Below are 13,707 nucleotides of genomic sequence, written 5' to 3' on the forward strand. Positions count from 1 at the left end.
GGAAGATTAAGTTTTATAAAAGCACCCTTACTGTCTCCATTCCCTATGTACTTAGTACTAGCCTTAGCTTATACCTAGTTTGTACCAGCTAGATGTTTGGCAGTCACATCCATCTCAGTCAAGAGATGGACAAGCTTTTCAGAGTCTAGTGTACTTTGTTTTAATTTTCAACTGTGCACTATACTGAGAAAGCACACCAGAGCTGAGCAAGGTAGGTGTCAAAGTTGTCCAGGGTCCAGAACTCCAGAAACATTCCTGCTGATTTCAAACCTCCATCACTGCCTTTGGTGATTCAGTGTGGGATCCCTGGACTCACTGCTTCCATCCACCCTTGGCTGCCTGGATTTTCCTTCCCGTAGGTAGATTTTCTTTCAAAAACAACAAACTCCTAGAACCCTTGTTACTTGGTCAAGAATAAGCCTTTCTTAAGCATCCCATAGAATGCTTGTTGCCCAGAATTAAAATTTGCAGGTTGCAGTTAACATTGGAGAATATGGAAAGGGAAGAACTAATATGGACTTGTATTTTGAATTTTGCCATGACGTCTTGTTATGTAGTTTCTGATTCTTTTAGTTACTCTGTATAACTTGGAGGTGTCAAACAGAAAATTTTTGTTTTCCTTTACTGATGGTACCACAGATTGTAAAAGCAAAACACTCCTCCCATTTTAAAAATACTCTATTGCCACTGAAACATGCTTTTCTGCATTTGTGTGTTTCTTAGTAAGTTTCTGTTAAATTACATACAAGGTTTACATTTGTGTATTCACTTCACTATACATCACAAGGTTGGAAAATTGACAGCTAGATTTTGAATCTTGATTACATGCTGAGAGGTTTAGGTCTATCTTAAGTTGCATAACTAAGAAGTTTGAGTTGCACGGTTAATTTTTAGCATCTGAGTCTGGAGTTCTCAACACTTAAAATTTGCTTATAAAGTATATATGTGTAATAAATGAACATGGCATCATATTCTATATGCTTTAATATAAAAGTGTTATGAGTGAAACCCAGTGCAATGGACTCTGAGGCTCTCCTTGGAGCCAGTAGCCAAACTGGTGTTGATGAAAGACTATTTATATTGTACAGAAGTAGTGTTTTCCTGGCCCTATTGAAAACATCTTCAGAAAGGTTGCTTGGATTTTTTTTCTTCCTAGAAATAAACATTTTGCTAACAATTATTAGTGATAAAGGGGAAACTGTACTCTCTTCCCTTAGGAGAGCAAACAACAATAATTGGTTAACGATGCACTCAAGTAGTTTTAAGAAAGTGGATGATGTGGGGACTGTGCTTTTTAACGTTTAAAGTCAAATTTTTTGGAAGTCAGCATTGTTTTCGTGACAGTTTTAAAGCATTTCAGAATTTGTTTGGTCAGGCATATTTGTTTGGACCAGAAATGACTGGAAAACTCTGGATCACAGTGCTGCATGTAAAGAATTTCACTATGATTGTTGTTTGGGCTTTGAAATAACAATATTTTGTTGCAATTGTTTGGCTGTCTCCACTGGGAATAAATTTGTTGTCTTGCTTTACTTGGAAAAGTATGCTAAAAGCTTGTGCTGCTTCCTGTTGGAAAGTAGCAGTGAGTTACAAAATTAGCATGCTAATGCCAATTATAAATATAATATCACAGCAGTGGGAATATCTCCTTTTCATTCAAGAGAACACTTACGTGGTGAGAAGACTTCAGCTACTCTGGAAACACAAACATAAAATATCTATTCACAAATAGCTGACAAGGCAAGGAAGCAAAATTTGGCGAAAAATCTCAAAATCAGTATTCATTCTTAGGGAGGCAAATGTCGTAGAGTTTCTTGCTGTATAGAATTCTGTCAGTGGAGCAAAAAAGATTAAATATTTTTAGTCTTTGCACTCCTTAGAGGGTCTAACTTTGGCTCTATATTTTATTTTGTTGGCGTAGGTTGCTGGATTGTTTCCTTCCCTCATCTTTTTGCCTTTTTACTCCCTTTCATAAATTCTGCTGTTTGAGTGTGCTTGTTTCTGTGTGGGAGGTCAGCATGCAGAGAAAGCAGAAGCCTCTATTCTTCAGAGGCTTTACTGTTGCCTTAGAAAAATTAATTTTCCAGCCAAACAGAGAATGGGCAATAACTGGGCACTGCATTTTCTCTCTCTTGCTTCTGCTTTTCAAAAATAAACTTTAAAAAGCCGGCAGATATATAGTTAACAGTCTTGGCATGGAAACGTGAAAGTGGTGGAAGCTGCCAGAAGTAATTCCCAAGGATTGTGTGTGTATCATACTGGAGGCAGAATATGGTGCCCTGAGCCATGGCAGACTGGCTCTGTGCCACGCACCATTCTCCACTTTTCTTGGAACTGCTCCTTTGCAGATCTAATTATATGGTGCCAGGAGACTCTGCAGATAGCTCAGCAGTAACTCCCACTCTCGCTGTACTGGATTTCAGTTTATTTGGGGTGTAAAACTTGCACACAAACTCTAGATTGTATCACAGCTTTCCACAAGTTTTGGCCAGTGTCCAGAAGATACAGTATGTTTTAGTGTGGCTGTTTCTAAACTGCAAACTCCACTTTAGACTTATCTGTGTTTTCCAAAAATATTTGTTCACTTGATTCCCCTCACCTCCTATTTTTTAAAAAATCTGCTGCTGTGTAAAATCTGGTGCCTAACCTCTTAACATCTTGCTGCAGATTACCTGAATGAGATGTCGTTCCAAAATTATTTGACCAGTCCGAAATAATTGAGTGGAATTTGCAGGAGGAGAGGCCCAGGAGGAAGGCGAATTTAGAGAATGATTTTTAATTGTGCTGTCACTGAAGGTTGTCTTTACAATTGATCAAGTGACAGAATTTACAAATAAATGATTTTGCGCAAGGGTTCAAAGTAGCTGCAAACACAAGATAATTAATGCTGCTAGAATGATTTGGGATATGATGTGCTTTCCTGCCAGTGTTTTAAAGTGTTACTCTGTTTACTGTTTCTGTTAACTCTTTTGATTAAGAAATGAATATTCTGCAACTTTATTACATATTTTAGAATTAGTCTGTAGAAATTAAGTTATTAAAAAGTGGGTTTTTTTTGTGAAAACAGTCACAAAAGTTTTTTGCTGCTGTTTTCTACTTGCTTTGCTAGAATGAGGTGATAGCTGTAGTAATGAACAGGGGAGGCGAGAGGATCTTGATCTGATACTTTAAAGAGGGAAGGGAAAAGCAAAGTGTGTGGGAATGGAGTGGGAATAATACGGGTTTAGAGTATCTGTGGGGGAAAACTGGGATGATGAACTTGGGTATGGGGGTGAGAAGTGCCTTGGTGGAAATTTAAGTTGTGTACTCAGAAGGGAGAAGGACAAGATGAGAAGGAACACTGTGTAGTACATGTTTGAAAGTGTGAGACAGAAAGTCTAGACAAGAAAGTATGTTGTAGGCCTAAAATTAACCAGAGTTAGAAGAATATTTCTGTGACAGTGATTTTAAGTTCTCAGAAGCAGATAGAGGAAGACACTCCAATTTTGGAAATTGCCTTGGGTGTGGCTGAGGGCTTAAGTTCAGAAGGGCAGGAAAGCACTTCCCTCCTTATCCATTCAGTGTAACAAGCAGTGACTTTTTTTGTATTTTGCCAGTTGATTTTTCTTATGAAATTTCTCATAAATGGGAAGAGAGAAAAACTTAGTACATTGAGTTATTTTTTAATATAAAATGAATTCTGTAATTTTGACATGTAATGGGTTTAGCAGAGTTGCGTTTGGTAACGCAGATAGCATTTGGATGGCTTTGAGATCCCTCTGCCGTGCACAAGAGGAGACAAAAGGTTTGGTGTTTGTTTTAGTAGTTTAGTGCATGCAGCTGAGGGGTGAAGGTACAGCTGTTCTGTGTGGGGGAGGGACAGGGATCAAATAGTTACAAACAGGATCCACATTAATCTAGCTGGAAACAAAATGTGGTGGCATTGTTTCTTGTTGGGTTTGGGTTTTTTTGAGCCAGATTGCAGGAGGAGAGAAGAGGCAAGAAACTGAGCTGCCTCTGTGAGCTGCTGTGTGTTGGACTTGCTTGCAGTAGCAAGGCCTGCAGGCTCGGGTTGTTCTTTGTGGTGGTGTTCCAACTGACTTCTTTTTCCCTTAAAACCATTTCATTGGTTGGTTGGTTTGTATTACATGACATAGATTTGAACTGAAAATGAGAAGTATGCTTAAAACTTAATGATTATGTAGATAGCTGTATGCATTACTTGAATGTTACTATTAAATACTTAGTGTAATGCCTTTTGCTCATGAGATGAGACCCAATGTTAGTGGTAATGTTTTAGTAAATGTAACTCTCCTCTCTTCAGCACAAACGCACTGCCAAGAAAAGTCTTCTGTGGTGCAGGAACTGATTATATAATTTCAAAATCATAGCATTAAAATGAGCAGTAAAAAAACCCTGCATTAAATTTTTTAATGTATACATTGAAAAGTGCATGTAGATGAACACATGCTGTGTATATGCAATAATGTATGTCCTTTTCTTTCTTACATTTCCCCAGGTGTATGTGGAATTTGATGACCTTGAATGGGAAAAGCGAGAATGGGTTAAAGTTTATGAAGATTTTGCAACCTTCTTGGTGGAGTACCAGCTGGTCTGGGCAAAAAGAAAGGACCCAAGCCAGACTCAGGGATCAAAGATCAAACAAATTCAATGGCCTGCACTGGTAAGATACTTTAATAATTGTATTTACTAAAGCATTTAATTCTCTTTAATTTGGTCCTTAAGAAACTGTCTAGGTTACTCCAGTGATGGTGGGAAGTGGGGAGCATGGAGGGGAAGAACGGTAAGAAAAGGATAAGAAAAAACAAGTAAAGCTTGTTTGTGTTGGAGTGGTGGAGTGATGTGATAATAGTCACTCATCTTCCTTTTTGAATCAATCTGAAGCACTGCAGAAGTGGTCTCTGAGTGACATAATAGGATTAATGTCACATTATATTTGTGAGATGCTTTGGCTGTGTAAACTTACCAGTAACACATTTTAGTGTTCTGGGGAGAACTGAAATTAAGGTGAAAAATAAACCCTTAAGCTTGTGATACCCTTAGCTTCCACAAAGAAGTTATCTGAAATTCAGGTCAGAGTTCAGAAAGATGAGAAAAGATTAATGAAGTAAGTGGTAATTGTTTGCCTGGTTTATGAGGTGATACTTGTGACTCTGTTCGTTCTGGATTGGTGCCCAAGCATTTAAAGCTGTTGAGATAACTGCTAGGAGGCTGTGTGCATTTGTGACATGCCTTGAGATATATCTGATGAGATAATCTAAAAAGCAATAAACACGTATGCATTTTTTTCTCCAAAGAAACTAGTAGTGCTATCAAAGTCTTCAGAAGATCCAAATAGATGTGAGATTTTGGGAACCTACTGTGTTGGATGGTTTTGCTTTGTATACAGTTGGGGAAGATTCCTCACAGATGGGTAGGTGAAAGGGGACTCCAACACATTTGTGAAAATAGTGAAGGGAAGTCTTAGATATGTTTGATGATAAACTTAATATCTGTAACGTGACTCTTGGTTTTTTAGGTATTTACAGTCATAATAAATTTAGATGGTGATAGGTTTTTTCCTCTGGCTTCTGCTGTATCTGTCTTACTTCAAGATACTCTTCATATTCTTGTCTCTGAGCACCTGATGGATTTCTTGTAATTCTGTTGTGGGATAACATTTTAATCATTATAAATAATAAAAATTAAAAAGCTGGGGTGGGAACAGTCATGCTGAAGGTCATGAAGCTATCTGGTCAAAAAAGCCATAGATGATTTTGGATCCACTTATTCTTCTTCAGTTAATATTCCTACTTGACTCAGCTTGTATGTTTGTGCTAAGGTATTTGAGCAAAGCAAGCTAACTTTCTGGGTCTACAGGCTGAGTCATATATTTGCTTGTACAGGCAAGTTAGTATATCCTTGAGCAAGAATTTTTGGTTTTAGGGAGCCATGTTATTTGCTCTTTGAAGCCACCATCTGTCCTTGATTGAGATGGGTATTTTAAAATCTGTTAAAAACTTAGCTTAGTATCTAAGTACTCTGCCATTTTACATGCTTTAAATCCCACCCTCTAGGATAGAGATCCTTCTTGGGTTTAGAAGGAGTGTATTTCTATAAAATATTCTAATCTGGCTGCTGATCCTGTCCACTAATTGAAAGTATACATTTGCTGATGTGTGAAAGTGTTGGACTTTGGTTGAACCTTTCTCCTAGCAGACACTTTTATCAAACTTGTGCTGGTCCAGCAAAAGGCAAAAACTTTTTTCTTCCATCTCTGTCTTATCAATTTTTTTTTTTTATGTTTACATTCTTGAGGCAGCTGATAGGCATGAGAAGGAAGATTTTCAAAAGATCTGCCTCCTGCTTTTACACTTAAAAAACTGAAATTGTGTAGTCTGAAGTGAGGCTCAAATAGCTTGTCAGGTCACAGTTTTCAGATATTAAGGATGACAAGTTCTCAGCATTTGTACTTGGCCTCCCTACAGATGTTCTAGCAGTTGTTTCCTGAGTCAAACCCTCTAGTCATTCCAGAAAAAACATATTTGAGGGAAAGTGTGGATACAGGATATTAGCTGTAGTTAGATTTCTTTCATAGAGACCTCCCAAGGTTTTGCTCTGTATCAATAGCAGCTCTGAGCACACCATGGCATGGGGAACAATGATGGTTCTCAAGCTGGCATGGAACTTTTGGGTTTTGTTGCCAGACTATCAAAACACTGCAGTGGATTGGAGTGGATGAGCTCTGTGAAGGTTTGTGTGGTGCGTTTTGCCTGTGGTGGGGTTTTCTGTTCTTTTTTTTCCAAGACAAGACTTACTAAAAATAAGAAAACATGAAAAAGGTGGTAAAATTTTTTGATTTTTCAGACAGCAGTAGGAATATCTACACTTTTATGTGACATCCTATGTGTGGGCATGGTAATATGCACATTTTGAAAAAGCAGAATCTTGATGTAGCCTTTAAAGGAAAAGTCTCAAGCATTCCCATGCATGTGAACGATACTGAAAAAAAATCATACCAAAATAAATGGTTTTGGTACAGCTTTATTTTGGATGGTAATGTAAATACAGCAAAGCCACATTTTAGAAAATTTTATGTAGTATGTCTCTAGGATGTTTGCCTTCAGTGGAGTAAATGAAAACTGTTTGTTTATTTAGATGGTTCTTATCACCTCCTCTTCTTCTTTGATTAATGTACCCTGTATTTACTGTATGGTATTCAAGCCTGAGCAGAAGACAAGGTCTGCAATTGCTGTGGAGCTTTCTGTGGGTAGTTATCAGTGTAGTGTCTTGAGTATTTCACAGTTATGATTGCTTTCATCACCCAGTTCTATGATATGATGTAATCTCCACTTTATAGATGAAATTTCTAGAATGCAAGTTGTTCACAAATGTTGCTATTTTAAAGTGCCTGAGGTGTAGCTATTCCTGAAAGCACAGCATCCATTGACCTTGTAGAACTGTACTTTAAGATTTTAGCCTCTGTAGTCAGGCTGAGAAAGGGAGGAGATGGGAAGTACTGTCTCTTTCTCCTTGTTCAGCAACTCAGTAACAGGTGAGGAAATAGACTACCACCTGAACTCAGTTTCTCTCACTGTGAGATTATATTTTCTTAAGTGAAGTTCCTGCCTCTGGTGAAGAGTTGGCTGTAGATGAATCTGGAGCCCTATTTCCAGTACTAAGCTTCATTGTGATGTCTTCATGTGATGACTTCGACTGGAAACCTCTGCCACTGTGCAAGGCTGAGAAGGAGGGAGGAGCTGTAGCGCCTCAGCTTGTTCATGCTGTAATCAAATGCTTTTTCTTCCTGTGGGATGATTTCTTGGGAGCACTGGAAGACTTGGCTGCCCAGTTGGTATAATTGGAAATTACTCTGCATGTGCAGTGTCTGCAGTCATAGAAGAAAAGACTGTCAAGAAGCCTAAAGAAATGGCAATAGTGATAAGCAATGTCAGTGTATGTGTAGCCTGAATATTGGGGAAGAGGATGTTTGCTAAACAGTGCTGGTTGTTTACCTTAAAGTAATAGAGATGCTTTACAGATGTCACTGCAGGAGAAAACTTCTTGGCCAAAGTGTTAGCATAGGAAAAAATGAAAGTATGGATTCTGAAAAAAAATACCTGTAGGTAAGTAGAAGTGAGTGGTGTGTATTTCCACTTCAGGGATTTAAAAAAGGACCCACGATAAGGTTGAAATTGAAGGCATCAGTTTGGGTTGGTAAATAGGGGGGGTGCATGTCACAAAGATACAAAAAGACAGGAGTGATAGGCTCAAACTGATGAGTTAGGGGAATCACCAGTACTTCCAAAATGAGGCAGAATAGAGTTTTGAATTTGTCAGACATAATTTTGCAGGAACTGACATGATGAATAATTGATATGAAATTTTTTGACCTGTAGGTAGATAAAGAGTAGTTGAACTTTAGGGAGAGTAAATTAATTTACCCATGTAGAAATAATTTGGGTACTATGATGTTAGAGATCAGTGATAAAATCATGCATATGATGTAATTCAATCTGAAGTTTTAGGAACATGGTGGTATCCCCTCAGCAGCCAAGAGGGAAGATGGAAGTACATGTGTGGGGAGGGTGACAATTTGGAGCCAAGGTTTTAATGTGGACTGAACAGAATGCTTCTGTGAGCTGTCGGTTTGAATTTAATTAGTGCATCTCTAATTGCACATTAAAATATCTAGAAATAAAGCATAGAGGGAGAAAATGAGATGACAAAGGATAGAAGCAGCTAGAGACATTTTAGAGAATAATAGAATAATGTGCAGGAAAAGTTTTAAGGTGATAGACTTACTAGCAGAGGGCACTATGGCAGAAACATAGTTCACATTTTTTCACAGCATCAACTGTACATGTTTTAGGCATAGGAAGGTGTGGGCTGAGTGTATTTTTCTTAATAATTTTGTTTGGGAAGAGAGTTTTGGAAACCTGAATGATATGCTGAAACAAAAATTTGTTATTGAAGGTCTAGAGATAGAAATGAAAGAGAGACATTTCAGGCAGGCATTTTAAGAAGCATGTTCCATCCTCTTGGAAAGAAAAGAAGGAAGGAAGAATAATGGAAAATGCAGTTATGATTAAATGAGTTTAAGGTTGCTAGTTTATGACATGTTTGTACTTTCAGGTAAAGGATCTAGGAGAGCACAAGAAGTTGGAAAGAAAATATTTGGAATTGGATATAGGGAAAGTGGATGCATTGAATGAAAGCACACCTGAGAAACTTCTGTAACAAGAAAGGAAGAGGCTGTTGTGGAACAGAAAAGGAAAAAAATCTTATATTGGCCTTTTCCTTTTGGAAGAAACTGGTCTTGTGCAGGGTAGTTGTCAAAAGAGGAAACAGTTTGACTCAGTATACTGTGATGAGAAACAGGACTGGGGAATAGCAAACTTAGCTGGCAGGACAGAGCTGGGTGCTTGGGATGATGGTGAGTCAGGGTGTTTCATGTGTTCTACTGGCTATACCTTGTTTTGTGTACTATGTGTTGCCTTTTTTTAATACCTGTAACCCAACCAGTGCTGCTTGTGAATTCAGTATGAATCCATATATAATAAATCAGAAGAAAGCCCATAGTATTTTGTTGCTCTGAGTATGAAGACAATGCTTCATGAGCTTTACAGTACTCACCTTGTGAAACTAACAGATTTGCCCTTTGGTCTCAACTAATACAAAGGTCTGCAGTAACTATCACTCCCAGTTTCAGGACTGGTATACAGCAAGAACTGGTTCTCCTCCAATTCTGTGTTTCTGAGGAATATATAGATAAAAGCTAAAACACATTTGCATGAAGAGATCCTAAATATGCATATCTCCTAAGGAAGGGAGGCTGGAAGAACAATTCAACCTCCCCGCTGCCCCAGTAAAAAAAAAGAGCATGCCTGTTTGCCTGTCTCTCTTTCTTGGACCAAGTGAAATCATTGCTAAACCAGCACCTTGAAAAACCAGTCTTTCCTGGACTCTGAGCAGGGCTCTGCAAGAATTTAGAGCTTTAGCCAGTCTTATAGCAAAAATAGGGACAAAGACTGAATCTTCACTGGTAATGACGAACCCTTTTCCATTGTGAGAATCTGATTTACAGTGGCCAGTGCCAGTGGCACGTGTGGGACTGTGGGCCTTCAGTCTGACTGTCATGCTGATGAGGAGGTCATCTTAGAGAAGAAGGGAATGAGATTTGTTTTGGATGGCAGTGGGTGTGTTTGTTCTGGTTAGATGTTAATGAGCCCAATATGTTCCTGTGCTGACTGCACCTTAAGGCACTTAGTGATAAAGTATATGAGGAGAAGTGTTCCTGGATACGTGGAAGAGAAGACTTGTCCTCTGACCTTATGTAGCCTTTTCCCTCCTCCCTCTCTGCCCCTCTGTTCCAGCTGTCAATTGCAGAATCCCTTTGCTTGACTGCATTCTGCTTCAGATGGCTTGGTTGTGTTGGATTATGAAGCAAATACTTTTAAAGTGCCAGTTTAATGTCATTCCTGTCATGATTAAAGAAGAAGGTTTACAGCTTGTGCAACAAGCTTCTACAGGGCTTCCAGAGGTTCTTGAGACAAATCACATTCTTTATTTTCCACACGATAATGGAAAGTAGAACAGGCTCCTTGTTCATTTCTGTTTATACTGTGGCACACTACCACTTTTTTCACTCTTTTGAGGATTTCTTTTCTTCTTTGTCCTCATGATCTAATTTTAGCATTTCTGAGTAAGTTTCTTATCGCTGCGGGTGATGGTGAGGTGCCACAGCCTTCCAAAAGCGTCTCCAGTAGGGAAAGAGTCGCTTTGGTGGCACAGGCTCACTCACAAGGGGGGAAAAATTCACACACACCAGGTAGCTCACACAACAGACAAAGAGGCAAGAAGGGTCCTTGGGTAGGGTTCCACAGGCCAGGTTTATTCCAGCACAGGTGAAGGGTCCAGGCACAAAGACCAGGAGCATGGAAGGGAATGGGTGGAAATACAGGGAAAGAGGGGCAAAGCATGGGATCAGGGTCCAATGGGAATAGGGGAAAATGGTGCATAGGTGGGGTAAGGGACTGGAGAGACCAGTGGGGTGATAGTGGTGGGATACTGCAGCAAACTAAGGCCAGTGGGGATCAGGGAAAGGGAGAACAGTCTAGGGAAATGCCATATAGGGGAGACGAGGGCAGTGTGGGCCAATGAAGAGAACAGAACTGGGGTACATTAACATAAACCTACAAAGAACTGTGGGGAGAAGCCTTTCGTCACCATGCCCTAAGTGTATCTTTGACAATTTCAGTGTCCCTCCTTCCAGGGAGTGACAGCTATTTTCTCTCTAGTAGGTTCCAGGGCCTGTTCACAGTTTCTCTTTTATATGTTGAGCCCGTGGCTCAGTTTGATTCCTGTCAAAGTCAGGAGCTTCTATAGGTATTGCTGATGTTCCTCTGCATATTCAGTTAGTTCATTGCAGCCTGCTCTCTCTCTGTGCAGTGAAAAATAGAGGTATACGCTGCCAGATACTATGATTAAATCCTCAGCAGACATTCAAAATACTCTGCCAGTAAAAAGAAATTAATTAACAAAGGATTACTGTGTATATGGAAAGTAAGGCAAAGAGAAGACTTGGTCTTCTGAGTCCTAAAAATAAGTAAAAACTTTGAGGATATTTCAAATTTGAGGGGAGGAAGTACTGTAGTTTCCAGGAAAAACAATCAAAAAACGAATAGTGGTTTTTTCAGGTACTCCATTCTCTGCATCAAAATTCTTGTGCTTGTATCCCTTGGTAATATGGGGTAAAGATGAGATATATGCAATAGAGGAGAAAATGCTTGGAAGCTGTCAGCTTTTGGAAAACTTTAGAGCTTGGGGAGGAGGAAATTTAAGTAACTGACTCAGCAGAGCATAAATGACCTGATTTTTGCTGTATTGTGAAAGACAGTAACATGCAGAAACAGCACTTGGAGATGGTTCAAAGATTACTTTGTTGGAGATTACATTACTGTAATATTCCCACAGAACATAAACATCTCAAGCAGTACCACATCCCGCCTGTGTACTTTGGCACCTGCTTCTTATAAACTACTGCTTACTGGGAGTCACTGCTCTCCATGCAGCCTTCTAGGAAGAGGCCATTACCTTCCCAGGACATGCCCTAAATGAAGAGCAATCAACTAGAATCTCCCTCCCCAGATGGTTTGTTATGAAATACGGGTGTTGCCGTGTGCCTTTCCGCTCTGGAAATGAGTGATGGGATGGAAAGCCTCACTGCAGTGCTGTTTTCTAGGTGGCCCTGGTACTTTCTGTGCACTTTACACTACTGCATTGGTTGTTACAAAGTTTTTTTCTTGAGAGGTTGGCTAGTGGCAAGCTTCCTTTTTACTTTCTTTTTAAACTTGAACTTGTAAGCTTTTTCTGTATGAAAGGATTTAGTTTTGTCAAAACGTGCTTATGTATATAAAAGAAAATATTCTTTTGTAGTTAAGTTTCGTGCTAAGGATAGTTCTTAATGTTAATTTCATTTGTAGAAGTTACAGAATTCCAAACAAAATTGAATATTTTCTAGACTTCAACAGTAACCACATCTCATGTTGGTCATACTGGACTAGGATTTGCCATTTTGGCAGCTCATCTAGAGAAATCTGTTTTAGTATGTCACAGCATCCAGATGTCTTTGTACATCAGGTTCTTTCCTGCTTGTAAAGCACTTCTTGTTCTGCAAGGGTTGTGCCAGTTAAAAAACCTTAGATACCTTTTAGCATCCTCCAGCTGTAACTGAGAAATGCTCCCTGTTGATGTGTCTGTCTCTTGCACCTGTTCCAAAATCGGATAGCACTGAAATGCTGGTGATGATTTACATGTCTTTCTGTAAAAGACAGACATAAACCATCTTGAGGTTCCATATTCAAGCTTGACAATTGAAGCTGAGCAGTTGAAGCCACAGCTGCAGGGAGCTCAGTGCAGGGTGACTGCTTGCATATTGATATTTATAACTATTGCTGAAACCTAGACTGGTTTGGGATGTGGTTCTACTCCTGCTGATAACCCAGTCAGCTGCACTGGAGTTAGTGTCAGTGTATCTGAACTGTAGTCACAATTCAGCTTTGGTGTTGACCTGCACTGGAGTTAGTGTCAGTGTATCTGAACTGTAGTCACAATTCAGCTTTGGTGTTGACCTACTGCACAGCTTCTTTGTGTACAAGAGCCACAAGGTAGACTGGATTCTCTGGAATTCACTGAAAAGTCTTAAGTGTTTGATTTTTTTTTTTCCCCCCAACAGCACTTATGAGAAGAAAATTTTCACTTGTGCTGAAGAAAACAAATTGCTTTGTAGCTGTCTAGATCATCTGCATTTTTTCAGTGAATTAGAAAGGTAGCTCTACTTTGGAGATACCACAGTGAGCAGTATATAGGCTGAGGGATGCAGGTGGTTATTTCAGCACAGTATCATGGAAATTCAGCTTCTAGAGCTTGAGCTTTGGAAGGTGACTGTGTATCTCCATCAGACTCATCACTCTCAGTCTTACTTGGTGCTGCTTATATAAATTATTACTTGTGAGTAATAATACATTATATATACGTGTTTGAGAGTGTATTTATAGATTGTGTATATAACGATATGCACACAAACAGAATTTTTTTCTTTATATGTTGAAAACATTTTTAAAAGCCTGTCTTTTGAACTATACCTGTTGAGAGTCTGTATAGTGAGCAAGAGATGTCAGCATGGTACTTGTCCTGCATGCCAACAGTGGCTGTCCTAATTAAGGA

General features: G+C 39.2%; 1 protein-coding gene across 3 annotated transcripts in view; it reads left to right on the forward strand.

Annotated features, from left to right (window-relative positions):
- The window catches only part of JMJD1C (jumonji domain containing 1C), a 159,791-nt gene that overhangs the window by 48,079 nt on the left and 98,005 nt on the right, over positions 1-13,707 (forward strand). For all 3 annotated transcript variants that reach the window (XM_062496809.1, XM_062496810.1, XM_062496811.1), the window contains exon 2: positions 4,499-4,663. In XM_062496809.1, coding sequence (XP_062352793.1) covers positions 4,499-4,663 — 165 coding nt within the window. The remainder of the gene's footprint in view (positions 1-4,498; positions 4,664-13,707) is intronic.

Source organism: Cinclus cinclus, chromosome 7 (genome assembly GCF_963662255.1).
Source record: "Cinclus cinclus chromosome 7, bCinCin1.1, whole genome shotgun sequence".
Classification (NCBI taxonomy): Eukaryota; Metazoa; Chordata; class Aves; order Passeriformes; family Cinclidae; genus Cinclus; species Cinclus cinclus.